The sequence below is a fragment of the Synchiropus splendidus genome, chromosome 19, assembly GCF_027744825.2.
Source record: "Synchiropus splendidus isolate RoL2022-P1 chromosome 19, RoL_Sspl_1.0, whole genome shotgun sequence".
Taxonomy (NCBI): Eukaryota; Metazoa; Chordata; class Actinopteri; order Syngnathiformes; family Callionymidae; genus Synchiropus; species Synchiropus splendidus.
The window spans coordinates 9811635-9838173 of record NC_071352.1 but is presented as its reverse complement, the minus strand read 5'-3'; the positions used below and the strand labels follow the sequence as shown (position 1 = coordinate 9838173).

The 26539-nt window shown below is 43.5% G+C and overlaps 2 protein-coding genes across 12 annotated transcripts; one reads left to right on the top strand and one right to left on the bottom strand.

The window, feature by feature from the left end:
- The first annotated feature begins 750 nt into the window (after positions 1–750).
- gpatch8 (G patch domain containing 8) lies at positions 751–21126 on the top strand. Of its 11 annotated transcripts, none has more exons than XM_053850747.1 (10): positions 842–914; positions 3018–3095; positions 3922–3957; positions 6789–6807; positions 9533–9605; positions 15023–15090; positions 15173–15259; positions 15945–16088; positions 16175–16305; positions 16478–21126. In XM_053850747.1, the coding sequence occupies exons 5-10, from the start codon at positions 9599–9601 to the stop codon at positions 20283–20285; spliced, it is 4245 nt and encodes a 1414-aa protein (XP_053706722.1). In that variant the 5' UTR covers positions 842–914; positions 3018–3095; positions 3922–3957; positions 6789–6807; positions 9533–9598; the 3' UTR covers positions 20286–21126. The 11 variants fall into 11 exon arrangements, with proteins under 11 accessions (XP_053706720.1, XP_053706721.1, XP_053706726.1 ...); XM_053850754.1 differs by having other exon boundaries at positions 12999–15090; XM_053850756.1 differs by lacking the exon at positions 3922–3957 and adding an exon at positions 12999–13040 and having other exon boundaries at positions 896–914.
- Positions 21127–21207: 81 nt separating this feature from the next.
- Positions 21208–26050, bottom strand: gosr2 (golgi SNAP receptor complex member 2). Its single transcript, XM_053850757.1, has 6 exons — positions 25889–26050; positions 25690–25754; positions 23946–24054; positions 23501–23633; positions 22279–22419; positions 21208–21770 (listed from the first exon to the last, which is right to left on the bottom strand). The coding sequence occupies exons 1-6, from the start codon at positions 25915–25917 to the stop codon at positions 21609–21611; spliced, it is 639 nt and encodes a 212-aa protein (XP_053706732.1). The 5' UTR covers positions 25918–26050; the 3' UTR covers positions 21208–21608.
- Between the last annotated feature and the right edge of the window lie 489 nt (positions 26051–26539).

Genomic DNA, 26539 nt, shown 5'->3' with positions numbered 1-26539 from the left:
TGGTTAATGCAGCCACACATTTTGAAATAAAACAAAACAAAAAGATTGTCCATGATAATATTGGAGATTTTGTCAAATTCTAAGGGTTTCGGTGCCATTGTGTGTATGTTGTTCATTAACATATAACAACCATTTTTATTTTAAAGCTCAGTTCACTTAATGCCTTATCAAAACATGTACACATATTTATGACTTTATTTATGAATGATTATTTTTTGTAATGGACCGCTGAGAGTACAAAAAGGAATGAAAAAAAACATGCATAACTAATGCATTTTATTTCAGCATTCGTCCATGATTTTGTCGTGATGAAATCAACTCATATGCAACACATTTTATGAAAAATGCAAATAAAATTATGATCAATTGTCTTCCACCTTACTGGCAGTATTCTCTCGACATGTTGACAATAAAACAAGACTGACTGGATCTGTTAGTTCTGAGCGCCTCACTTTCACAAGCGGCCGGTAGAGGGGAGCAAAGATCTAATGTAGGGCGATACTTTTTCAATAAGAGAACTCAGCTTCGAGCATAAAATGATGATGATGACGATGATGAAGACGATTATTAATGTTGTTGTCTCTCAGATGGCAATGTAATGATCATTATCGTTTCCTTCAGTGTATTATTGATCGACCAACGTTGCATCAAATTCAATTGGTTTGCACTTCCGGGAAAAAAAAGAAAGGATAGGCAAACGCTTTAACTCCATGTAACTCGAGTTAACTCCGTGTAACTCGCAACACCCGACACCACTGACCAGAGAGGGACTCGCTCACCCCCTGCGAGCCGTCAGCCGAGCGCGTGCCCGAGCGCTCGTCCGTGCCTGCAACAGACGGAGCGAGCAGTGAAGCTGCTGCCTTCAGAAAATGGCCGACAGATTTTCTAGATTCAACGAAGAACGTGATTTTCAGGTAACGCTTCCTCGGCATTCGTCGATAGGCAACGAATTGCTGTGTATTCACAAGAGTCAGAGTGGCGACATGCTCGTGAGGCAGTAGTTTTTAATTGAAGAAGAGCGCCGTGCATCCTGGCGTAAATGTTGACGTTAGCACTGCAGGCTGGCTAAGCTAACGTTAGGGAACAACAGTAGTGCACTGCGGCTGCTACGAATTTACCTCTGTGGTTAGTTTACAAAGTAGGGTTCAATGGCAGTTCATTTATATGTTTACTAGATTTGAATGAAGACATGCATTGCGTATCTCGTCATATTTAACTATACTTTTGTCGCTTGTTTATGACCTTGGGGAGGCTGCCTTTTTATCGACAGATGCTATCGATGGCTAACTTGACACACATTAGGGAGTTCCGTTTACAGGGGAACAATCTAAATATTTATTGGGCTCTGTCTTCCATTTAAATTCTTTTATACCAGCAATACCCTCCATATGAGTAGCTATGGCCTCCACATCTCGAATGGCTGATGTTTACATTCTTATTATGTTGTAAAGAATGAACAAATATGTGATTATATGATATATAAGTATATGATTGTGATGTATTATATTTATGTAATAATTTCACACTATTGCCCCCAATATCTGGTTTAATCTCGGTTGTTTTTTTGCTGGTCACCCAGATCGCAAACTGTTCCCCAGATTATAATGAATTATTAAATTTACTTGGCAGACTAAAACCCATTAGGTCATCATACGTTACTTTGTTATGGACTCAAAGGATTGTTTTCTGTGGTAGGAGTAAGTGCTTCAAGACCCCACCCAGCCAATCATATAATAATTTTTTTTCCTCAATCTGTCTGTGCAGGTTGCCACACCCTGAAATAGTGATAATTGCCGTGGTCATTATACTTCATAGGGATGGACGTTGCCTGTCATTTCATCCTTTACGAGTCCTGAAGTTTTTAGCTTTACTCTTTTAATATCACTTTCTGTCAACGTCATCTTAGTCATCATAAAAAGGCGTTGATGGTCTGGAGTTGAGCGAATGACAGAGTTTGACATCCGTGGAGATTGGACAATCATAAATATGTCATTTACATTGAAATTGAATTGAAAAGGTGGACTTTTTTTCTTCCAAGTATCCAAATATATTCTAAATCATATCTTGAATGACAGAGTTTGACATCCGTGGAGATTGGACAATCATAAATATTTGTCATTTACATTGAAATTGAATTGAAAAGGTGGACTTTTTTTCTTCCAAGTATCCAAATATATTCTAAATCATATCTTGATTGAGCCAGAACGCTCTCTAAAATGAAGTGCTTCAGCAGATCTGGTTCATTCCAGTGACCCAAAACTCCCATCTTTGCCATGGAAATAAATTAAAGCTCCTGGAAATGGAGCCAATATATGAGATTAGCGTGAATGAACTGTTATTAATGATTTTTTTTCGTGGGTGCCATGTTAATCTCACATTTCAAAGTTCGACTTTCGATTTTGATATATTACCACATCTTAAAAACAAAATTGACTATTGAGCACCCGTTTTGGTCAAGGCATTTGTAGGTCTAATAAATATATTAACGTTCATGTAATGTTTTAACAGTCACTGGCTGCATCCAGACTGTATGTTGAAATAGTTAATTCCCCTGGATACCAACCCTGTGGTCACTGAAAGGTGAATAGATGTGTTGTCTCAATGGGTCTGTTGTGAGCAGCTTCAGCCCAGAACACTGACGCTCTGTCTGTTGGATCTGCTTTGAGGGCAATCCCATGTTCAGTATTCAAATAGTAATAATACTCTGCCTCACTTGGACTGAGACCTACAGGCCACTAGCTTGTTAAACAAGACACTAGTGTAATGTTTTGTCATGAGGTTTAACATAACCAGGTTTATTTATGAGTGAATTGTATTTTTCTCAATGAAAAGCACGATGAGGGGACCATGCAAACTCTGCTGTTTTGTCTGACACAGTTTAATGGTCAGAAGTAATCGTGAGTAGAGAAAGTCATGGCAAACAAGTAAATGATTCATCAAAGCACACAGGACAGTGGCACTGTTTGTTCCGAGTGGATATGGACCTCTTCAATGTGACCTTTTTCTTGCTATTCCAGGGTGGAAATCACTTTGACCAGTATGAAGATGGCCAGGTGGAGCTTGAGCAGGCGTCCCTGGACAAGCCCATCGAATCGGTAAGGCAACACCTATCATCCCATATCGTTGGACCAGCTGTGTGAGTGGATGATTGGTCCAGGGAGGAATTAAAACCACATCATTTGTACTGCTCATTTAGAAGCATTCAGTGTCCCTATGATTCCCTAACCAGTAGCAACACCTGTCTTGTTTCCATTAATATTCCTCGAGTCCCCAATGTCCTCTACCTGTATCATTTCTTGTGTTAGTTAAAATACGAGCTACAATGTTAGCGCTTCCTGTTTTTCTCTATGCATTGTAAATAAAAACATTTCTGTAAGTCTACCATAATTCATTGTCACCTGTGCGCCATTAGAGGGCACGGAAAGCAGCGAGTGGTTTAAGCACTGTCAACAATCATTTATATATTTTTTGAGAGGCTTTTTACACACCACTGTATCAAGCAATTTCACCAGATCAGAAGTAGATACGGGTCTGTAAACATGCCACAATATGACATCTTTGTTGACAGAAGCACATGTAAAACCCTGGTGTTTACTCATGTTACTCAGTTATTATTACTTCCATTTGTCTTTGTTTGGTTTAACCACAAGTGATCTCACTACTGGTTCAAAAACATTTTCCTATTGTAATATGCGTGGATGCTTCGAAGCTATGTAAATACCTCTTGGCAGTGCTTATTCCACTCTTATTTAGCAAGCAAGAGAGTGTATAGTAAGAAATTGTGAATGGCATCCTCTGTATTTTGTGACTGAGTGAGCGAGTGAGTACGTGTATGCATTGATAGCCTAGAATATGTCTCTGTGTATAGGACAGTTATCTTATTGTACACAACTTGGGGTGTTCGACATTTCTCTCCTGCAGCGAATTGGCCCCTATTAGCTAAGCAACAATGACCCGGTTTGTATTTGCACGCTCTGCTTTCTTACTCCTATCTCTAGGGTCCTTGTAACGCTTTCTGACTGTCCTCTCTTTCTTTCTGTTCAATTCTCAACTCTAAATCTATTCTTTACCTCAATGTCTACCTTGCTCCCTTCCCTACTACACAGTTATTCGGTGTACAGTACCCTCTGTCATTCTGTGCTGGCATGGTGCTTGTGCAACTGGGACTGCATTTTTCGCTGAAAGAGGCACATGAATAATAGCGCAGGCAGCTCTTTTTCTTTCCTGTCTATTCTCTCTCTTTCACTTGCTGTCTCTGAAGCATGATGGTGAACAGGCCTAAAAAGATCTCTTAGCAACACAATGGTAACACATTCAGATATGATTTTCACTTTTTAATTGCGATAATTACATAGAAACTTTTTACTTTTTATAATTGGCCAACCTGAAGTGCAATACAGCCAATATTTGATATTTTTATCAAGTGAGAAAGCAATGACCCACTAGTCATTATTAAGCCTTTATTATAAATTTTGTAGAGTTTGCTTAAAAAGAAAAATCTGTAATGTCAAGTTGATGGATACATAAGCATGAGCAAAAATAGGTTGAATAATATTATAATTTACATTTACTCCAAAAATGTTGTGATTCCCTGATATGTTATTCAACTAGATGGGCTTAGTGTCATTATCTCTCTGATTCCAAACATTGTGTTGGCGAATAAGAGTCGTGCAAAAGAGAAGTGGCCTGCTTACCTTGCTCAAGTGGCTTTTTTACTCCTGCGCTATTATTTGTGGAGGGGCACTGAGCGCTGTGCTACGCCAGATTAAAAAAAAGTTATTTGCATATTGGAATAGGTTAATGGCCACATCAGACTGGTCGCTGCAAGTCTGTCAACAGTGGTTTTACTTTGACCAGGTTGGCAGGATAAGGTAATTCAAAGTGGCAGTTGGCTGCTGCTCATACTTGTTGGTCTATGGCTCAGCCCAGCCTCTCATAGCCCCTCCCCTGCCACTTGTTGTGTGTCATTTATAGGCAGTTAGAGATCTGTGGAACTTTACTGGGATCTTACTTTCTCCCTGTCTTACCCCTCTTGAGTCTTCACTCTCTCTCTCTCTTTCTCTCTAATATTGTTTTTTTGCATTGCATGTTTTAACTTGGTAGCATTCAGTATGGTTCACTCTCAACACTCAAAAACGTTTTCCTGAAAACTCATTTCTCCTTCCCTTCTGTTTTAAACCAGAAGGCCCCTGTTATCTACCCCACACCTTTTCCCTTTTCCGACTCACTTCGAGGGCGATATGCAGTGGGCAGCCTCAGAGCCACAGAATTGCACCCAATCCACTTTGTAATCAAACTTTCTAGTGTCTTTTACATTACAGCAGACGGGGTCAGCTAGTATCTTCAGCCGTTCAGCTCTCAGTCAAGTCCACAGTTGATGCAGTTTGGTGGAGGAATTTAAATCACTTTTACACTTCAATGAGGCATTCAAATTGAAATGCATCCACTCCGAGTAAAGATCTAGGCTTGCACTGGCACAACTTCTTTTAGCAGACCACACACACTAACACACACGGGCGCATCCATCCGTGGACAGGTGTTAGCTCACTTTGCTAAACTTCCAGTGGAAGAAATTTGTCGTCCGTATTATGGGGTAAGTGTGCATGTTAAATAGCGTCTGTAATCACTACTGTATTCTCTTCCCCACAATGATTTTGAAAATAGAAGTTCAATTTGGTCATCAACAATAGAATGTTTACCAAAAGACACCATCACTCCCATTAAATGTAAACAGCTGACCTTCTGTTTTAGTGTCAATCCTTTGGTTGTGTTCACAGTTGTTCACACCTCTAGCTGCTAGCGCTCAAAGGAATTTACCATATCAGGAGTTAACAGAAAGCTGCCCACAGCAGACCTGTTAACAAATACCAGATGTTTATCCTGGAGTTGTGGTGATCAATGGCAGCAGTTCATTTTGCTTAACAAATCCCTCAAGCTTCTGCATCGCCTTCACAAATACCTGTGCACAAATTTGGGTGTCAACCATGTTTTAGTCAATGCTCGAGAATCCACATGGTCTTAATAGTGGCCAGTTTGTTACAATCTAATTCTGCTTTTTTTGTATTCAATTTATTCAAATGAAGATCTGTGAAGATTTAGTAACTTTACATGAACCTACCTTGTAGTGGTAAACATAATGCAACAACAAGTCACCCGGCAGTCATCAATATAAAAGTCGCAATCATAATCATAAAAACTGTGTGACCCTGAACATTTCTCAAATATGAAGCTGATTCTTTGAGTTGCTACTTCTGAAATCATGTGTCAACGCGCCTAGTAAAAAATATTTCAGAACTAAAGATGTGTGTATGTAACATCACATGATGGATACGTGTTTTAACCTTCAGCTTTACTTTTTAACATGACCAGTATTTGTTGTCAGATCCTCTTAGTTTTGAGCGACAAGTACAATGTGTGGCAGGTTATGGGAAGATATTTTCATGATCTGTCCAGCAAACAAACTAAATCCAAATATAAAGGCTGGCTGAGGTCTCTAAGTGTGTTCCCCTGCATATCACCTCTAACACAAACTCTGTCACCATTCACTATGCTGAAACAAAGCACAGTGCACATTCTTAGAGCCCTATTTTGTTTGGTTATTGTTTCGTATTTCAGCCTTTACTCAATTAACAGTCAGTTGGTGGATTCATTGACATGCCTTCCATTTCTGTTTTCTATAAAACAAAATTGTTTGTTTATAAAAGACTATAGAGAACCTAGCAGATTTACAGTTGAAAGCGTCTGGCCGGTTTCTTACGTTGTGTCACGTGTGACTGTTTTTTTGACAGCCCAGTATTTTAAAGCCAGGTTCGTATGGAAATGCCTTCACTCCACTTGCACTGCTGTTGGACTCGCCGTCTTTGCTTTCATCCGTCTGTCTGTCTGTCTATTCTTTTGGTGCACTCATCTGTTGTTCAACATGCAGCCTGCGCTTCATCTCCGCCCTCATAACTTGTGCTCAGCCCTTTGGAAAAATAAACGTTTGGTGTGTCAGCAACTGAAGCTGGTGCCTTAACAAACTTGTAGTTTTGGTTTTGACTTAAGTAGGTGGGGAAAATATAGCTCTGTCTTTTCCTGATTCTCACCGGGTAAACATTGATCGCGTCATGTGAACAATTTCTTTGTTATACGCAGTTTTACTATTTTGTCTTGTCCTGCTTTATGTAGTATAAAATGTGCACTTGTAGAATCCTGCTGCAGTCGGTGGTGGAACCATGGCCGATGTTGCAGGATGGGCAAGTGTTTGCTGCAGTACACTGCAGTGTTTCCCTGCAGAGTAAGTTTAGATTATATAGTGTTCCGACACACTTTTAAAAATCTCAATGTGCTGTACAAAGTCGATTAAAGTCAACTGTTCAAACCTGTTAAAGAAGAACTTTTGTTGTTACCCCCTTGTGAGGTCCAAATTCCTCCCTTATCTTTTCCCATAACAGGCAGTCACTCTCTGTACACACAAAGCGCACATTCATGGAATGATTTTGTCAGTGGTTAGTCGATCGTGTGAATTGCAATAAAACACAACATATTTATGAAGTTTGTTTGGGATTAACAGTTGTTGCTGAAAAAGTCACTGTTAAATCAATTGAGTCCTAGTGGGCGGAGATGTTGTGTGCTGTGTGTATGACCACCACCTCCCTTCACTTGCATTAACCCATACAAGTCCAGATCACCAGTACCTACCCACCTTAGAACCCATGCCATGGCTCAGCGTGCTCTGTTCTGCCCTCTGTCCTGACCTATTCTTGGTAGTAAAAAAGCACAAAAAAGAAACAGACTTGAGTCTTGTTGAGCCATCACTTCCTTCTCAGTGCCTGATCCACTTGAAACTAACACAGCTGGAGTTCTATTCTTCCACCCTCCACCTCAATCCCGCCCTCTTTCTATATGTACCATCAGCTGTGTGCTACTAACAGACAAGCCTTTTTGTTAAGTCCTTTAACAAAAAGAGTGCATGCTGTTTCTGTTTTGTTTAAACTCCTTCACCTTTTGTTTGTGAAAGTTGATGTCAGTTTCTTTGTGATTATAAATATGCCTTTGTTTGGTTTGTATGATTTCTGGTAGAATGCAGCACCCTGGTGAATGTTAGACCAGTCTGGAATAGCAATAATATTCACGACAGAAATCACTTCTTACTATCAAAATTTCATTGTTTGTTTATTTGTGCTTGAGGATGTACTGTAGTGTGTAGTGGTGGGGCAGTCTTGCATTTCTGTGTTTTTGTTACTCTTGCTGACTCATACTACAGATAGACAAGCCGTTGATGTGTATATATATTACTCCACGGAGTTTAAGATTTCCTGTTGTGCATGTTCATACACTCCCCTTGTATTTGGTTTTGTGATTGTGGCAGTGAGACTAGATAAGATCAAAATAAGTTTTCAGATGTTCCTGAAACCAGTCCAGTTATTTAGTTAAAATGTGTCACATTGTGGTCAGTATTTTTATTTAACAAAATGCCTTATGGTATCAGAACGGGGAAAAAAATCTGTCAAAATGACCAAACAGAAACAGCAGTAAATCTATTGTTTAGTAACATTCCCAAATGGAAGTAAAATGTATTAATCATCCTTGCTGAATGCTGAAGTTCTTTACATGATTATCCAGTCCCTTAAGCCTGCTTAAGTTGCGGAATACATAGAAGGTTACGAAGTGCCCGGAATTCATGACATTGGAATTCTGTGCACAGCATTACCTATGGTCAGGAGAATTCCATTATCAATTATTGACCAAAGAATTCTGGATGGAGTCCGAGAACATGCACAACAGATGATTGTTTCTAACAGGGCTACACACACCCTACACTGTCTTCCTCTCTATACATCCCTTCCTGCACACGTGTATGTTCGATCTGGGCCTTGTAATGGTAATCCAAGGCCCAACAGCTCCACCTTTGTCTCTTTCTCCTGCTATATATTTAATTTCTTTGTGACAGATGCATTTTGTTTCATGGTGCTCCCCTTGTCATGGTTACGCTATCACAGAAAGCTTGGAATTTCTGGTCTTCATTTTATTAATGCATAGCTTTTTTTGTGTCACTTTCGTGTACTTATCTGACTTAGTAGTGGTTCATATATGTATGTGTGATACATATATTTTCCTCTCCCTTCTATCCTTCCAGTCGCTAAATATAACCAGACATGTTTAAAAAAATACTCAGAACATTTACCATTATTATGGCTTAATTCACTACACGGCAGCTCCTCTCTACTATAGTTATAGTAAGTACAGTAAGTAGTATAAGAGTTGCATTCGACACATAGCCACTGGTTAAACTAACGGCAGCCTTGTCTATACCCTCCTCAACTCCAACTCCCTGTACTATAGACACTGATGTCACACTCTTCATAGGTGATTTGAATGATGATGATGATGATGATGATGATGGTGGCGGTGGTGGATGTGCTGCTTATGATAGCGTGATCTGAGTGTTTTTGTTTTAGTTTGATGTTTGTGTTCTGATCCATACCTGCAGGGGAAAAGCTCATCTTATTATTGGAATATTTTGGTTTTTTTCTCCTTTTGTGTCTGTTAGGATAACATCGGGCACCGGCTACTTCAGAAACATGGCTGGAAGTTGGGGCAAGGCCTTGGAAAAACCATGCAGGGTAAGACCTCATGCATCTCCACACACATTGGTGGCATACTTTACCACCCACTGTTGTCGTCTCTGTTTCTTTCCACTTTTTTCTTTCCAAACATGAAATTTTGTTTTTCTGTCTGCACTCTTTCTCTTGAGGCATTTTTTACCTACACTAGAGTGATGTTTTTAATTCAGGGGTTTGCATATTGTATTCCAACAACAGATGCTCTTGATATTGGATACAATAGCTTGAACGCTGTTTTTGTCTGGTTGCCTCAAATGACTTTGTAATGTATTATAGTTGATATAGTCCCTGTGTGTTAATGTTGAAAATGCTCCTACAACATATGTTTGCAAGATTATTGTTTGAGTTTATCACAATATCTTTTTGAGCATGACTGGCCAGGTTGGTATTGATTTAGTAGTTTTAAGTAGCATAGCATTCTTCTAACTCACGCCTTATACTTATGCTTCCGATTACCATCTGTTCAGTTCAGATATTTTCTCTATGTCCACCACTCCCTAAGAGGACACTTTGTTTTGTTAGCCAGTGGTCAGGGGTATGAGGAAGTTGTGTTAAGAGGAACCTTATTCTTATCATTCTTTAGCAATAACAATTGTATTCATTCAAATAATTATGAATTAGTACCGGTGTACCCTTGCATTTCTTGTTGTGTATCAATACATTTTGGTCTTATCAGTTGGCACAGCATTGTAACCAAATTACATTTAGTACACTAGTTGGTTAAATTTGTCTGTGAGATCAACACAATCATAAAAATCGCATACTCGGCGTGTGTTGACATGCAGACACATGAAGAAACCCACTTGCACAGAGAGCCACCCTGCCATGGCATTCTCGGCAACGTGAAAGGCATAAACAATTGATTCACTCCGGTTAACCAAATTTGAATGCATCCTGAGTCTTCCTCATGATGCTGCTCTGCACTACGGGTGTTTGTTGGTGCTACTGTGTCATGCACGACCTCTCAGAGGTGCCCGCAGCATCTTCTTGTTAGCCTTCCTTTTAAGGAGCTGCTCTCTGTGTGATGCTTCGACCTGGTTTGCTTTCATCTGATTCGAGTTTCAGTCTGTGTTAAGTCATTAGATAATCGATTTTAAACAGTTTTTTTGTGATGTTGTTTGACTCAAAGTTCCAGTTATTGCCCGTATACGGTAATTTCTTGCACTGTCGTGTGCTCAACTGGACTGTGTCAGAAACACTGGACTGGAAGGCGGCAATGTTGACAGGTCTATTAAGGCAAGAAACCCTTCACACAGAGTTCTGAGCATTTAGTTTGTGTTGTTTATTTTATGGCCGACCTTGATGAGAACTGATATGGATGTGTACTTTTTGAGCATAGAAGAACTTGGAGGGGCTAAGTGAAGTGCCCCTGGCATCTTTGCTTTGTGCTTATGTAAGCGTCCTGTTATTGGGCAGATTAGAATGGGCAGTGTGTGCTCAGCTGTTGTAAGGAAATGAATGGCTCAGTGTCCACTCTGTGGTCATTTGCTAATGCACTTTAGACTGAACAAGTTCAGCAAGACCAGATAGATCTCTTTGTTTTCTTGTCTACCTTCCTTGAGGAGACATTGGATTTTTTTTGCAGTGCTTTGTGTCCCCCTTTTTAAGTTTTTCTACTGTATTGACTTTGTCCTTATTCTTTTTTTTGTCCCTTTTGCCCCCTTTTTTAGGTAAGGTTTGTGGGATCTCTTCCGTATGCCAGTATGTGTGTGTGCGGGTGTGTTTTCTTTCTCCTACTCGACAGTCAACCTCAATGTAACACCCCTCCTTCTCCAGTGTACTGTAGGCTACCGGCCTCTATCAGCTTTCTCCTCTTGCTTTATAATCACTTAACCTTTATTTCAATCTGCTCCAGAGTAAAGTGCCTCGATCTCAGAACTAAATTCATTTGAAATGAAGGTAGACATCAGTTGTCCTGATTTAATCACAACTGTTAGAATCATGAATAGATTGTTTTTCTCTGAGTTTTCTGTGGCTGCTGCCGGGGATCTGATTGGCTGTAACCACAGTTCAGACTTTGAATGGCTTGCAGAGTAGATGTTCCCCCTCTGCTTGTTTGGCTGTTTCGACCTCCAAACCTGTGAATCTTTTATTTGAGTGTGTGGTTGTTGCCATGACTGACGACGTGTCTGTATGTTTGCTACTCACTGGGCCTTATAGTGAACTTACAGGGAAAAACCTCACCACTTTCCGGCACCCTTCATGTTACATCCCCCATGGGTGTGCGCCCTCATCGTCCCCCAATTTCTTTGACCCCCCCATGTGTTTACGTTTGCCACAATGATGAAAACTCTAGCTTTAAGCAGTGTTGGATAAAATGTGTTTCTAATGTGACCTGAGAAGTACACACTCCCATTGGCATGACCATGCAGGGCACTGCTTAAAGTCCTTCTGTCCATCTCCTCGAGCACACTTAGATGTGTGTTCGCAGTTTTATGTGCCAAGCCCAGTGCTGGATTTGTGTTTCTGAGGAGATGGAAGAGATGTCAATGAGGTCAAATAAGTAGCTGGGGAAAGTGTCTGAGGCAAAAAGCTTAAAGGGGGATAATGGTGGTCATCTCGAGAACATGTGCCCTGTTGCTGAAACCCAATAATTTGACACACAACACAATTTGTAGCTATGCTAATCTTATTGCATTAACCCCCCACTGCTAATGGACAGAAACAGGTTGTCCTCATCTAATCTCTTAAGTCCAACCGGTCAAGTTGCAAGTTATTCCATACTCTGTTACCTGAGAGCGACAGATTTCTTGGTTTAGCTGAGTCACTTATTGCAATGGGGCTAAGACTTATGGGTTGTTTTGAGATTGAGCATAATTATGGCACTCATTCCTTGTGTTTCAAGTCTGAGTCTTTTGCATTTTTAAAAGCAAGAAGCACCATGCTTTGCTGTTTTAAGATATTCGCTCGGCTTAACTGCCAAGTTTTCCTTAAATGGTCTTCATGACTATAACCTGACTTTTTGATGCTCCTTTATTCTTAACAATTTCCACTTCAAGTGAACACACAGTAGAGAGGACATATAAAAAAGTCAGGAAATATGATAGATGTTATGAAGCTGTTGTGCAGCAACAGAATGTTTATCATAAAAATCCTGATTGTGGGTCAAGGCTAAACACAGCTTTGATATAATCTTGATAGAGAGCAAGAGGACACCACTGGAACCCTGGGCACTGTGACAAGTGGTGTAGAGAGTGGTGAGAGTCAGTCCCTGTAAGCAGAGAGCCCCCGAGTGAAGGGATGAGTGGGGTGTGGGTGGGGGGGTTGGCAGATCATTGCCTCTCAGGTAATAACCCCCCTGACCCAATTCCACCGCCACACTCCTAACCCCACCCTCCCTTCTCTATGTGCCTCAATCTTCCTGCTTAACCAATTGGTGTTTCTTTTTTACAGCGATTTGATCCTGCCCATGTTGTGCTGATGGTAAACTTAGTGGTAAATGTTACTTTATCCCCCAATTGAATTGTTGATTTTATTTTATTTATTTTTCCCAGTTTTGTTTTCCTGTCATCACAGCACCAATGCTCCATAGGCTTTTTCAATTCTCTCTGTATTAGTCCTCATTCTGCTGCTTGAATATTATCATGCGTATGTATTACTCTTAGAACATTGTCATTTTGTTTGTTTTCAGTTTTTTTTTTTTATACCTTGTGATTCGCACCCTGTGATTTAGATGCACATTGTTTTGTCTCGTCCCTTTCTTTTCCACTGGAATGGGTAACGTGGAAGTATTGTCACTGTGTTTAAAGATTGGTGCTAGGTTTGGGATTTAATTGTTCATTAATCTTCAATTCTTAGCCTGACTTGTGACTCCATTTCAATCGACCACTGCAGTGGGCACACAGACAATCCTGTTTCGAAGTCTTAGTCTTTTTAATCAAAGCACACAAATCATCCTTCCCTTGGTGGACGACATGCTTGCACATGCATTCACAGTGCGTTCCATACTTTGTGAAAAGGCTGAACCCAGCCATCACACTGCAGTGGCACCAAGAGTCCAGAAAGGCTGTTCTTTGTTATGATGCCCATGCATCTATGATTTCAGAATTAATATGTCATTGGGCTTTGGCTATTTTTTGGATTAAATAAAGCAATAGCAAGAAACAAATGTAAGAAAAATCCAAACACATTTGTTTTGACTCCCACAACCAACGTGACTCTTTAATTTCCGTCCTTATTATATTTGATAGCAAGAAATCTCTTTTTAAAAAGCACCATGATTGATTTCCGTTTGCTTGAATAAATGGGAGCGGCACTTGATGTGTTTGCATTTTTATCTAAAACGTAGTGTCAAATGCAACAATGTATATTGTTCAGCAAAGAACTGCGCATCCACCCTATAAGCCCAATGGTATACGAGTGAATTTAATTCGTGAACAAACTTGAAAATGTGTGGGCGAGGAGAAAAAAAAAACTGAAACCAAACTGAATTGATAATCACTATCAGTAAGTAAGTGTCCGGCTGGCAGCAGGAGCAGCAGAGTAGTCCAAATTCTTTTTATGCCTTTTGTTATAAGACTCCCCTGTCTATCTCTGTGTGTCCACCCCTCCCACTACTCATACCCATGTTGTACCAGGTAAGTATTTTCCTTGCACTGTCACCATGGCATTACATGGCCTGTGACGTCACTATGCTGTAGTTCAATGCTTGTGTCCTTTCGAATTTTATTTGACTCTGTCTTTCTCTCTGCTTTGTTTGGCTGATTATGAGTGAATTAAGCAACTTTGTGTCGATCTCCAAAACAAATTTTATTTCTTGTATATTTTAAATGTTTCATTTCCCCCCTCTTTTTTTTTTTTGTTTTCTCCGTCTGGTTTGTTTACTGTTAATTTCATTCTGATCCAGCTCTTTTCACAGCTTACGTTAGGGATAGGATTGAGGGGGGCAGGGGAGATGGGTGGTCAGATCTGGCAGAACTGGTCCAAAACGGACAGCGAGTCAGAAGACATGATGCCATGGGTCTTAAATGAAGGTCGCTAGGTTTTGTCGTCGTGGACGATGTTGCAGTGAGCCAGCTGGGTTAGCCAGCTGCACCCCCTCCAGCACACACAAGCTGCAGTGACCTTAATAAACATGTCCCTCTGGTTTGACAGCATTGCAGTGGTAAACTCAGTATCACAAATCAGACCATTTTCTTACTGTGATTTTGCTAATCCTTCTCTTAATATCTTATTCGTATCAACCATGACTTAGCAGGGACTTCCATGTGATAGTCAGTAAAAACGACGTTGGCAGCTTGAGTAAGCTGTGAGAATGGCTGGTGTTTGGTTCACTGTAGCTTTCTGGTCTCTTTGCACTCAAAGGCAATTTCTCTAACCCCAGCACCCTATGCTCTAAAAGCAGGCTGTCTCCGAGTTGGACAAACTTCCCCGCTGCCACATCTCACCTTTTTGTCTGTCTGTCTGTTTTGTCGCAGGACGCACGGACCCTGTGCCCATCATCCTTAAGTATGATGTCATGGGAATGGGAAGAATGGAAATGGAGGTAAGATGTTTTGTTCAGTCGAAATGTCTCAAACCTGCACTTGTCTGTTTATTCATTATTTTACTGGTGTTTGTCCTTTTAGCTGGACTATGCAGAGGACGCCACAGAGAAAAGACGAGTGCTGGAAGTGGAGAAGGAGGACACAGAGGAGCTTCGGCAAAAATATAAGGTCTGCATAACTGTGCTGGTTAGAATTAATTTGGCCATTGATGATATGAGGCAAGTAATACAATGTAATATGCCAGTAATACACCGGTAATAATGACAACTGATGCTAGTAGGCTTCCACACTCCTCCATTATAAATGTTTCACATCAAGCTATATATGTGTCACTAACATAATAATAATAGTCATCACCCACCACACCTTTATGAACGTCTGCTGAGGCTTCAGTTCCAGATTTTCTATATTAATATCATGAACAACATGAGTTTGTCTGGACTATTGATTCATTTCTGTTGATTCTCCTTTGAGCCCATCCATGATACTTGTGCAAAGATGCAGAGCATGTAAAGACAGTACTCATACACCCTCTGTTATGGGCTGTCTGTGTGTAGTTTTTAATCATGCAAGACAGTCATTTTAATTCTCTTCTATTGAGTCGGTCTCATGTCATGGAAAAACAAGGTCACCTTTATCATATATTTTGGTTGAGCCACAATACTTGTCTCTTTCTCTCAAGTATTGTTTGAACATTGCTAGTGTTGTGTTGTACAATGTACTGGTCCCGCCATCTTTTGTTCAGGTAGGTTGTTGCCCTATTGATGTCAATGATATGTATATTATGCTATGATGTGGTGATACCTCAGCAGGGAGGAAACGTCTTGATGTATTTCTTCTGTATGACCAACAGGACCAGGTGGAAAAGGAGAAAGCCATCGCAAAGGCTCTGGAAGACCTGAGGGCCAATTTCTACTGTGAGCTATGTGACAAGCAGTACACCAAACACCAGGAATTTGACAACCACATCAACTCTTACGATCATGCGCACAAGCAGGTACTTATTTTAGAGTGCTTGAGTGGTTGGGCCGATATCTATCTTGATACCCATTTTCTGACCTGAGCCATTTTTGTATAATGCAGAGACTCAAAGAGCTGAAGCAGAGAGAGTTCGCTCGGAATGTTTCGTCACGATCCCGTAAAGGTGGAAAGAAGCAAGATAAAATGCTGCGCAGATTGCATGAGCTGGCGGAGCAACGAAAACAACAGCCCAGGTTTGCTTATTTTCCGCTACAGCACCACCTGCTGGTGGCTTCCAGACTTGAGCACATGAGTTTTTTTTCTTCTTTCATGTTTTTAATTGTAGGGATCCTTGTATTGTGAGCTGTTGTTGCACTCACGCATTACATTTCATCACATTTAATTCTCACTTATCACTTGTTTCAGCACACCAGGAAGTGGGCCAATGTTCAAAACCACTACGGTGTCATTGGATGGTGAAAAGATGGAAGATGGCGACAACCCGTCGTCAGAGGGAGCCCCAATGACAGATGGTGTCCTGGAAGGATCACAAGTGGAGAAACCGAAACAAGCCTCCCCAAAGCCGAGTCCTGCCATTAGCTTCTCCATGGGGAAGAACAGTGCCTCGTCACCGACTCTCGTCGGCTCCTCCAAAGTCAGCGTGTCGTTCTCTTTTGCCAAGAAAACCCCGGTTAAGCTGGAGACAGCAGCTGCGGTGTTCACAGATCATGGGGAAGTGGTTGAGGAAGAGGACGGCCAGGAAGGAGAAAAGCTCCAAGTGCAGGAGGAGACGTCTGCTTTTAGCAACGACAGTCCGAAAGAAGTGTCAGGTGGCAGCGAGGCCGTCGAGGTCAGCTGCACGGCGGGAACTGAGGACACACCATCGGCTGATGATGGAAGTTCTCTTGCCTGTACACTGAGCAAACTGAAGATGATGATGATGAGGAAGGAGGAAGGACCTGCTGGCCTGGATCAACAGTACTACCACTATATACCGCCGGCACACTGCAGAGTCAAACCTCATTTCCAGTTCTTGCTGTTCATGAAGGCCAGTGACCAGGGTCAGAGCAAAGAGGAGGAAGAGGATGTAGTGCAGGAGGAGAAGAAAATGGAGGAGGAGTCCAAACCAGTGGACCCAAAGACTCAGGACTGTAAAACAGAGCAGGATGAAGCTGAGAATGTGACCGCCAACCCTGAAAAAAATCTCCCCTCACCTCAAATAAAGACAGATGGTGACTCTCTGTGTGCAGGTGAGCTATCCACCGCCGTTCAAGACTCCCCTAAACCGACACAGAAAACACCTGAAGCTCAAGACTTAGCTCAAGACTCCAACCCTGGTCCTAAGATTCCAACAGGCCCCTTTTTCCCAGTACTGAGCAAAGATGAGAGCACAACCCTGCAGTGGCCCTCGGAACTCCTTGAATTCACCAAAGCTGAGCCATCTTTATCTTACAGTTGTAACCCTCTGTATTTTGACTTCAAGCTGTCCCGAAACAAAGGAAGGGGGTCCAAGCCTCCCAAATCCCCTAAATCCAACATGGAGTCGGAAGGGAAGGATCAGGAGGTGATAAAAGTTAAAGAAGAACCGACGACTGCGCCTGATGAAGACAAAGAAAAATCGGTGACAAATGAAGAGTCTGGTCAACCAGAAGCTGCTGAAGCACAGGCTGCCGTAAGCAACAGTGATGGCAAGAAAAAGAAGAAGAAGAAGAAGCATAAGAAGTCTGCAAAGCACTCAAAAAGAAAAGCCAAAGAAAAGGTGGCAGGAGAGGATGCGACTGGAGATGCTGATCAAGTGCAAAACAAGCCAAAAAAGAAGAAAAAGCACAAGCGGAAAAAGAGTAAAAACAAGGCCCCTAATCCAGAAGAAGGGACTGGCGACGAAAAAGAGAAATCCAAACCAAAGTCAGAGGAGAAGGTTGTTGCTGTGGAGCTTGCAGCAGGACCGGCCGCCACAGCAGTTAAAACAGGGATGGAGTCGGGAAAACGAAAGCGTGCCAATAAAGATTCAGCCCCCAAGTCTGGAGAGGTGGGTGCCACAGGTCCCGTCAAAGAGAGGAACAACTCCAGCGAACCTCAGGCGAGCAGCAAGAGACAGAAGACTGATTCTGGTGCCTCCCAAAGTGCCTCCTGCTCCACATCCGCCCAGAAGAGTCCCGGTCCTGGTCGGCCGCCGAGTAGTGAGAGCGAAGAAGAAGGCGGCTCCAGTACTCGACATTCGCGGCATCGCAGATCAAGTCCGAGAGAACAGCGGCGCCACCACAGCGAGGACTCGGGGCGCTCGTGCAGCCATTCGTCCAGACGAGGGGATAAAAGGGGAAGCAGTCGGCGACGGCACCATCGCAGTAAAAACTCCCGAAGTCGGTCGTACTCCAGCAGTTCCGACCGCTCCTCGGCCGCCAGCAGCGCCTACAGCCGCCGCAGTCGCAGCCGCAGCTACTCGGACAGCTACAGCGACTACAGCACCGAAGGCCACCGACACTCCAAACGCTCCTCAGACTCCGAGTACGAGAGAAGGGGAAGCCGGCGGTCACGCCGGCGTCAGTATTCCTCTTCTACCTCTGAAGACTCTCGCTCGAGGTCACGGAGCTACAGCCGCAGAAAGCGCCATCGCAGGCACCACAGGAGCAGCTCAAGAAGCTCCAGCAGCTGGAGCCGCAGCCGCAGCACCAGCGCCAGATCCTGGAGACACAGCTACAGCCGCAGCCACAGCTCTGCCAGCCGCTCCTCCAGTTCGGCCAAAGGCTCCCCTCACAGACGCACCCCAAGAAGCCGAGCGGACAGCGACACACACCGGAGAGACTTCAACCGCTCTCGCATCTATCGCTCTCAGTCGCCGCGCGCCTCGTCATCGCGAGCTCTCAACCGTAACGCCTCCGGTTCACAGGGCTGCCGGACTGGAGGGTCCCGGGATGCTGGGGAGCAGAAGAATATGCTGACCGCTCGCCAGCTTTTGGAGAGGGTTCAGTCCAAAAAGAGCTCAGACGATGTGGCCACTGGTGCAAAGTCCGGAAACAAGATAAAGGATCCTCCGCAGGGATATTTTGGACCCAAGTTACCCCCTGCCCTGGGAAACAAAAGCATGCTCCCGCTCTTCGGGAAGCTTCAGGCAGGAAAGAAACCCATCATCCCACTGACTCGGCCGACTGACGGCGACAGTTTGGGAACAGGGAAGGACTCGGAAGGTGAGAAGGAGATCATTCTGGTGGAGCCTATCAGAGAGTTCCCTCCCCCTCCTCCTCCACCAGCACCTGTTGTCCAAAAGGTAGAGGAGGTCCGTGCAGAGGGGCAAGAGGAGACACAGGCCGTCTCAGAAGGCCAGGTCCTGCAGGACCCCCAGCCTGTGTACGATCAGGAGCAGGCAGTGATGATCCCCCAGTATCAAGGGGAGTCTGGGCCTGACCCTTTACAGAACCCCATGATGGAGTCTCTCCTGCCAGACATGCAGCAAGCAGCTTCCATCCATGCGTATGCCACTTATCCCCCACCCAGCCTGGACGAGGACGGCATGGAGGCGGAGGAGGACGGCCTGGCTCCTCTGGAGAGTCAGCCCATCACCTTCACACCGGAGGAGATGGAGAAGTACAGCAAGCTCCAGCAGGCCGCCCAGCAGCACATCCAGCAGCAGCTCTTGGCCAAGCAGGTGAAGACGTTCCCGAGCGCGGCTGCAGCCGCAGCGGCCGCAGCTGCCGCCGCTAACCTGGCCCCCGCCCCGCCCCAGCCAGCCCTGCAGCAGATTCACATTCAGCAGCCCACAGTGTCGGTGGCCTCTGGCTCGTCCTTGACCACAGTCCAGCACGCCATCCTGCAGCACCACGCTGCCACGGCAGCAGCCATGGGCATCCACCCCGCGCATCCCCATCACGCTCACCCTGCTCACGCGCAACTGGCCCAGGTCCACCACATTCCTCAGCATCACCTCACACCCATCTCCCTCTCGCCCTTGGGCCACTCTCTGGGACATTCTCTGGGACACTCTCTCGGGCACGCAGGGCTGATCCCGGCCCATCCCACAGCGTTCCTCTCAGGGCAGCCTATCCACATCATCCCGGCGTCCGCGCTTCACCACACACCCCTGGCCCTCCACCACGTCCCTCACGCTGCCCTCTACCCCACGCTCTTCACCCCTCGACCCTCACAGGCCGCCGCTGCTGCCGCTCTCCAGCTGCACCCGCTGCTACACCCCATCTTCTCAGGACAGGACCTCCAGCACCCGCCAAACCACGGCTCCTGAGGGCCACAAAAATGAAGTGAACTCAACTCTTGCCATCAGTGCGGCGAGCTGTTTCCCGGGTCGGGCGCAGAGAGGAGATGTGCTCTGCAGCTCTGACTGATGAACAAGGACTTACACACAAGCTCACGTCGATGCTCATGAAACCAGTCTGCTACTGCTGGACTTAACCTCTTCCTCGTTTCTTTCTAAAATATTTACACCACGTTTGCAGCCAAAGGGGCTGAAGCCATAACCAGTCTCACACATGTCGCTGCGCCTCTTTAACCTTTCATACCAACTAATGTTTCTAATCGCAACTTCTTTCTTTGTATTGGTCATGAATCAATTTGTAATGCTGTGGCTTGTACATATGTAATGTGAAGAATCGGTGGCAACCCTGAGTTTGTGGCTCCTAAGATACTTTGAGGTTCGACAGCATCGCTGCTCTGAGGCAAAGCTCTTGTTCCCTCATGAGGGCACTACTTGCACTGACTTCTGTAAAATATGACGATGCCTTCGGCATTGTGTAACAAAAAGATTGTTGTATACTGCAATAATTGTATTTTTCTGTTTTTAAATTATTCCCCCCAAATGCTCCTTCAAGTGAGGGCTTTTGCTTTTTTGTGTAATTTTGTAAATAAACCTGCTGTAGATTAATGTAATAACACTTCTAGAGGTTTGACATCACTATGGCTGAAGAGAAGATGAGGAAGACGCAGCAAGAAACACCTCTTTTTCAAGTTGTTTCTGAAAGCTGTGTTGGAGGAGACGAGCTGGGAGGCACTGGTGCGTGTTTGTTCAACGGTAGCGACTCTGTATTTTGTAAAATGTGTTTCGGCCAATAAAAATGAGTTGATAATGACTGAAATGTGTTCTGGCCTTGAATTTGAAAAAAAAACAAACCACCAGATGGCGACAAAGCGTCTAAAAAAATCAAGTCTGGTCAGGTGGAACAGATTTATTTGACATTAACGTTCAACAGTTTAAGAAAAACTGACAAAGGCAACACGTTTCATTATTTCAGATCACTTCCTGTGAGATGTTGCCTACTACTATGTCTTGCCTACATCGTCACAGCAAAGAAATACTTAAAATTCGGCAGTGGCAACACAGTCAAGCACGGATGTGAGTTTACACCACTAAAGTGAATCGAAGAAGCCCCTCAACCAAATGAGGGCGTTAAAAAACATTGGTCAAATACTGTTTATTTTATAAGTGCAGCGATAACCAGCACGATGTAGCCTTAAATAGTCACAAGAATCGGACTCTTTCATATTATGTGGGACACGCTGAAGCAGTCAGTCTCCGCCGATTCCAATCCGAAAAGTCGTTTCGGACAGTCGGTCAGCCCAAATATCTGATGACCAGGAAGATGAAAACGCAGGTGAACAACATGCCGCCGATCATGATGAACTTGTCCTGTGTGGCTCGTCTTTCTATGAGCCTCATGACGGTGTTAGACAGTCCCAGCATGTTGGCGACGTCCAGCATCTTCTTATGGGTTCCCTGCCGACACACAAACGCACGTCTACTGAGTGGAGCGTGGACAGCACTCGGGAGCACGACCCCAAAACACACTGATGGATTTAGGATGAGCACGAACCAACCCGTGACGTGATGGAACGGTGTAGCTCGAGTCAGGTGTGAACACTGTTTGGTGTGAAAGAGTCTAAACAGCAGGGCCATTAACGTCATTGTTTTGATTTCGGGGGCCAACACCTACCCCGCGGCGATTCTCATGGCTAGACAAGCCGGCGATGCTCCCAGGGATCGCAGACACACCCTGATAAGAGGAGCCCGAAGCAAAGCCAGGAAGAGCATCTCCTCCCTGGAAACAAGGCCTCTCCTCTAACAATACCACCATTGTGATCAGCGTGGACTCCAGAAAGTGGGTCGGGGAATATTTTTAACAATGCGACCGGCCTCCTCAGACTGCTTCACTTCCTTCGACTATCATCGGAAACGAGAAAGGGAAGACTGTGATATGTTTGTGTGTGGGAGGACGAGCGGCTACCTTGAGCGTGGAGCGCTGGTCGCGGAGGCCGGTGAGGATGTTGCTGCCGTTCTCCAGGAGCTGGTTCATCCCGTTGTGCGCGTTGTGTAAGCTGGTGTTGTACTGCAGAGTCTCGTCTATGTGGATGGACGTGTCAGCGTCCTGTCCATCACAGAAAAGCAACAGTCACTCACCAACCCAGTGCATTGTTTTCCACATGCCAACCGAACCCAAGTCACATCAAATTTGGATTTGACTGAAGCTCAGGAACCTCAGATCCTTCAGGTTGGAAATCCTTACTTGCATTGGCAACTGGACACCAGCGTCTCCATCATGTCACAGGCGGTCGACGGAAAGTCCCTTAAAGCCCAATGAGTTTGTCTTAATATTACGTTTTCACCCAAAACATTTGTACAATTTTAGGTCCATGAACTGCATTAGTACAACCATATTAATTAATTGGGAATCTTTTTTTTTTTCAGTGTTAAAAACGCAACTATTGGGGGAAAAATTATAACATGACTAAACACTTTAATTCTGATCATTTATTTTTTAAATGGAAAATTATGAATGTAAGTTTTAGGGTCAATTGATGAGGGTGCCCTTAAAAAAAGAAAATAGAAATAGAATAAAAATAGAAAAATTCAAATTTGGTCTGCAAAAAAACAAAAAAACAAAAAAGGAGTACATAAAATCACTGTGTTACACGTGTATTTATGCTGTGTATCGTGCTCATGGAGGCCACTAGAGGCTGTCAAAGGGCCACATGATGCCGCAAACTTGGGTCAGTTAGCGGTTTCTTTTTATTTTATTTTATTCCTTGTTGAAATTTTTTTTTCCTGTGTTAACAGTGGCGGAAACAAAGTTTTCAGACCCCCTTAAAATGACAAATAACAATAATAAATTTTCAAAATGGTGTGGCTGCATTTTACAGACACAAATACATTTTTGGTTTGTTCTAATGGTTGTTGCTCAGTTCTAAACATGGTAGCAGGATACAAATAAACCATCACATCACCTGATTCATATTTCGTAATGCAGCCATTAGCTCTGGTGGAATATAAACAAACGCACAGGGTTTTCCATCACAGTAAAAAGCACGTTGAACTGCTACACTAATATACACAATGAAACATCACAGGGTCGAGTCATGTAATCCGTGTCATGACTCCGACTCGGCGGTGAACAAGGATGTTGACACAGATACAAAAACGCAGTTTGTTTAAATGCATGTTGAACTTACGTTTGTCGTGAAAGTGCGACTCAAGAGCTCCTCCCTCTCTCGCTCCTCAGCCTCTCTATTATAGCGCCTGTGCTGGAAGCTCATGAGAGCCGTCCTCAGGTGCTGAACCTCGTACTTGAGCTGATCCACTCGCCTTCATGAGAGCAGAGAACACAGTTAGTTTCGAGGTTCTTCTGACTCAGGAATCATCATGGAGTTGTGTGTAGGCCAGCAATACAGGAGCCAGACCTCGGGTGGACTACATTTCCGCTTGTTTACGCGGCCTAGAAATGAGTCTGTGCCCAGTGCTGCAGGAATGTTCCTGATGATGGGCCTCAGGAGAAATGCTTTCACAGAGCCACAGAGGCAGGACAGGGTCTACTGTCTCATCACTTACAATCTTGCTGTGATTTCATGAGGCTCCACTCTCTCCCCAACCCCGAAGATGTCTGAGCTTCATACTTACAATTTGGCATTCTGCCGGCGATTTGGCGGCTCCTTGCTGGCCAGGATCTCAAGGCGTTCTAAATGGTTGAAGATCATGTCGATTCTGTCCTGCAGTTGGTTCTCCAACACTGCACGTGGTGGGGAAGAGGGAAAGCAGATAGCAGGAGACCGATAAGGACGGTTATTGAAGGAAAATATGTCATTCTTCAAGGTCTTCATCCTCCCATCCAGATAGACTGAGACCAGGTGCAGATTCATGCAACCAGGTTTAAGACTTCACATTCATAAAAATAATACTAGAATAATACAGCGGTACCTCGGTTTTCGAACGTCGCAGACTTCGAACAAATCGGAGTTCGAACAAAAACGTAGAGATTTTTTTGCTTCGGATTTAGAACGAAAATCCAGAACTCGAACGCCCCTGGAAAAAAGCTGGAAAAAACATAACGTGTGCGGACCGATCAACTGACCCACGACGCGCTTTGTTATTGTGTATAACGCAGCCTCTGTATGCAGACGTGTCCTGTTAGCTACATTTACTGACTGTTTTTTCTTCATATTGAGGTGTAAAACCTTTCCTGTCTCCACACTGGACCGTGGTAGAGTGTCACAGGGGAGGTGCTCGCTCTCACTCCAGGGTTTGATGTCCTGTTGTGGGCTGGAGCTGGGACAGGGATGAGGCGAGTCTGGGACAGAGCGTGACTTGGTTTATGACTTTGTCACAGCCAAACTGCACAGAAGCGCACATTCAGAGCTACACACGCACCGGGCACCTCTTCACTTCTGGAGAGACGTCACTCACTCGGCAACCCCTCCCACATGCAGCGGCCACACGCATAGAGGAACAGCGCACCTGCAGCACACACTCTACATTCACTCCTACAAAAGACTAGTTTAAGGCTTGGAACGCCTTTTTCCATTCATTGTAATGGGAAAAATTGATTCAGATTTTGAACAAATCGCTTCTCGAACGGCCGTCTGGAACGGACTGTGGTCGAGAACCGAGGTACCACTGTACTAGAAAAAGACTTCTTTAAAACAGAACAGATCGAGCGGAAATAACACACACACAAACGGAATACTTGTCCACATTGTTCATGTTATGTAATAATCTTTACCCAAAATAAATTCTTTACATTTGTACACCTTTTATCGAGGCAGTCTCTGTACTGATCCACCTCCTCATTTACTGCAGATTTTATTAGATTTTTTTATTAGATTAGATTTTTGATGAATGTTTCCAGCAGTTTCTGAAAATGTAGTGAAGAATCTTAACACAATGCCCAAAGCCCAAATGGCTGTAGGAGTTTAGACTTTAAATAGGGGAACAAACATTAACCATTTCTAAAGTAATTACTATGTTATTTAAAGTCAACAATCATTAATTGTGGATTTGTTTAGTGCGAACATTTGCTGACTACACCAAGGTAAATTATAGTCATATAATATGCTGGTAATAAACACATGAATAACCAGTTTACTGACTATTATTACCCAGTGAGCCAGTCAAGAAATGCCTGTCATAACAAGACCTTTCAAACATTTCATTCTATATTAATTTAGTTAAGGTATAGTGAACCTGGGACTCACTGACAGTTCCTCACAACATCTTGGCTGAACATGTTGTGTACATAGTTTGTCAACAGATGTTATAATAGTCCAGATTAATTTTGTAGCATATTCGGTAAAATAGTGACATGAAGCACCTAATATATGTATCTGTAAGCAAGAGACACTCAAGTGTTGTTTGAACAATTCCTTACAGTGAACGGACTGACGGTCTGTCCTCTCCAGATTCCCCATAAGAGACTGGACCTCCTGGATTTGCCTGGTTTAAAACACAATTTCAATCGAAAGTTTTTACTGAAGTGTATTCAAAGTCATTGTATAGTGGTCAAACTAGCTGCTAACTAGCTTTCGTGTCACAAGAAAAGTCTTTTTGAGGAGGGCAGCGTCACTTACTTATTTGTCTGATGGTAAAGGGTCTCCATTGTTTTTGTGGCGACTAGCTACTACGCGTGCAAAAAAAATTGAAACCTACTTTAACGCATTTGTCACGGTAAAACACAAGTTAGCCGCGATAGCTAACAGCGCGTCGTACACGTCATCGACCGCTCTGTGTACGGAAATGAGAGAGCGGAAGTTGTGTGTCGTCATATCAAAGACCATAAAATGCACAGGAGGACACACTCGGTTTCGAAATATTGCACACGCTTTCACCTGCCTTGCAAGGCGAGGTCTCACTCCTTTTCGTAAAACTGAAACGTCAAAACGTTTACACAGCTGTGACTTATTTACATAGATTAGCCACGACTCGTAGCATTGCCAGTATATCTATAGTTTGTTCAATATTACTTGTTGCTAGTCCATTTTATACAGTTGAAAGTACGTTTCGTTTTTATTTTGTAATGTATAATTCGGGAAAAAAAACTAGCTAGCAGGATAAATGGTCAAGAAGTTTTTAGAGAAGGTAAGAACAGACAATTTAACGTTCTTTCTGTGGTTACTGTGCTTCTTCAATTTGGTTTATGTGTGTAACAGATTCTTAACCTATTAGGTCAGACTGTGAAGACATAAGCATCATCTGTTGACATGTGGAATTGTGACAGGAGA

What these genes read in the sequence shown, in the direction of transcription:
- gosr2 (XM_053850757.1), bottom strand. Translation starts at nt 25,917, where the DNA reads ATGGAGACCCTTTACCATCAGACAAATAA. An exon ending in CTTTACCATCAGACAAATAA is followed by an intron (nt 25,755 to 25,888) that starts GTAAGTGACGCT and finishes GTTTTAAACCAG; the next exon opens with GCAAATCCAGGAGGTCCAGT. An exon ending in AGACCGTCAGTCCGTTCACT is followed by an intron (nt 24,055 to 25,689) that starts GTAAGGAATTGT and finishes CACCACGTGCAG; the next exon opens with TGTTGGAGAACCAACTGCAG.
- gpatch8 (XM_053850745.1), top strand. Translation starts at nt 870, where the DNA reads ATGGCCGACAGATTTTCTAGATTCAACGAAGAACGTGATTTTCAG. An exon ending in ACGAAGAACGTGATTTTCAG is followed by an intron (nt 915 to 3,017) that starts GTAACGCTTCCT and finishes TTGCTATTCCAG; the next exon opens with GGTGGAAATCACTTTGACCA. An exon ending in CAACGAAAACAACAGCCCAG is followed by an intron (nt 16,306 to 16,477) that starts GTTTGCTTATTT and finishes CACTTGTTTCAG; the next exon opens with CACACCAGGAAGTGGGCCAA.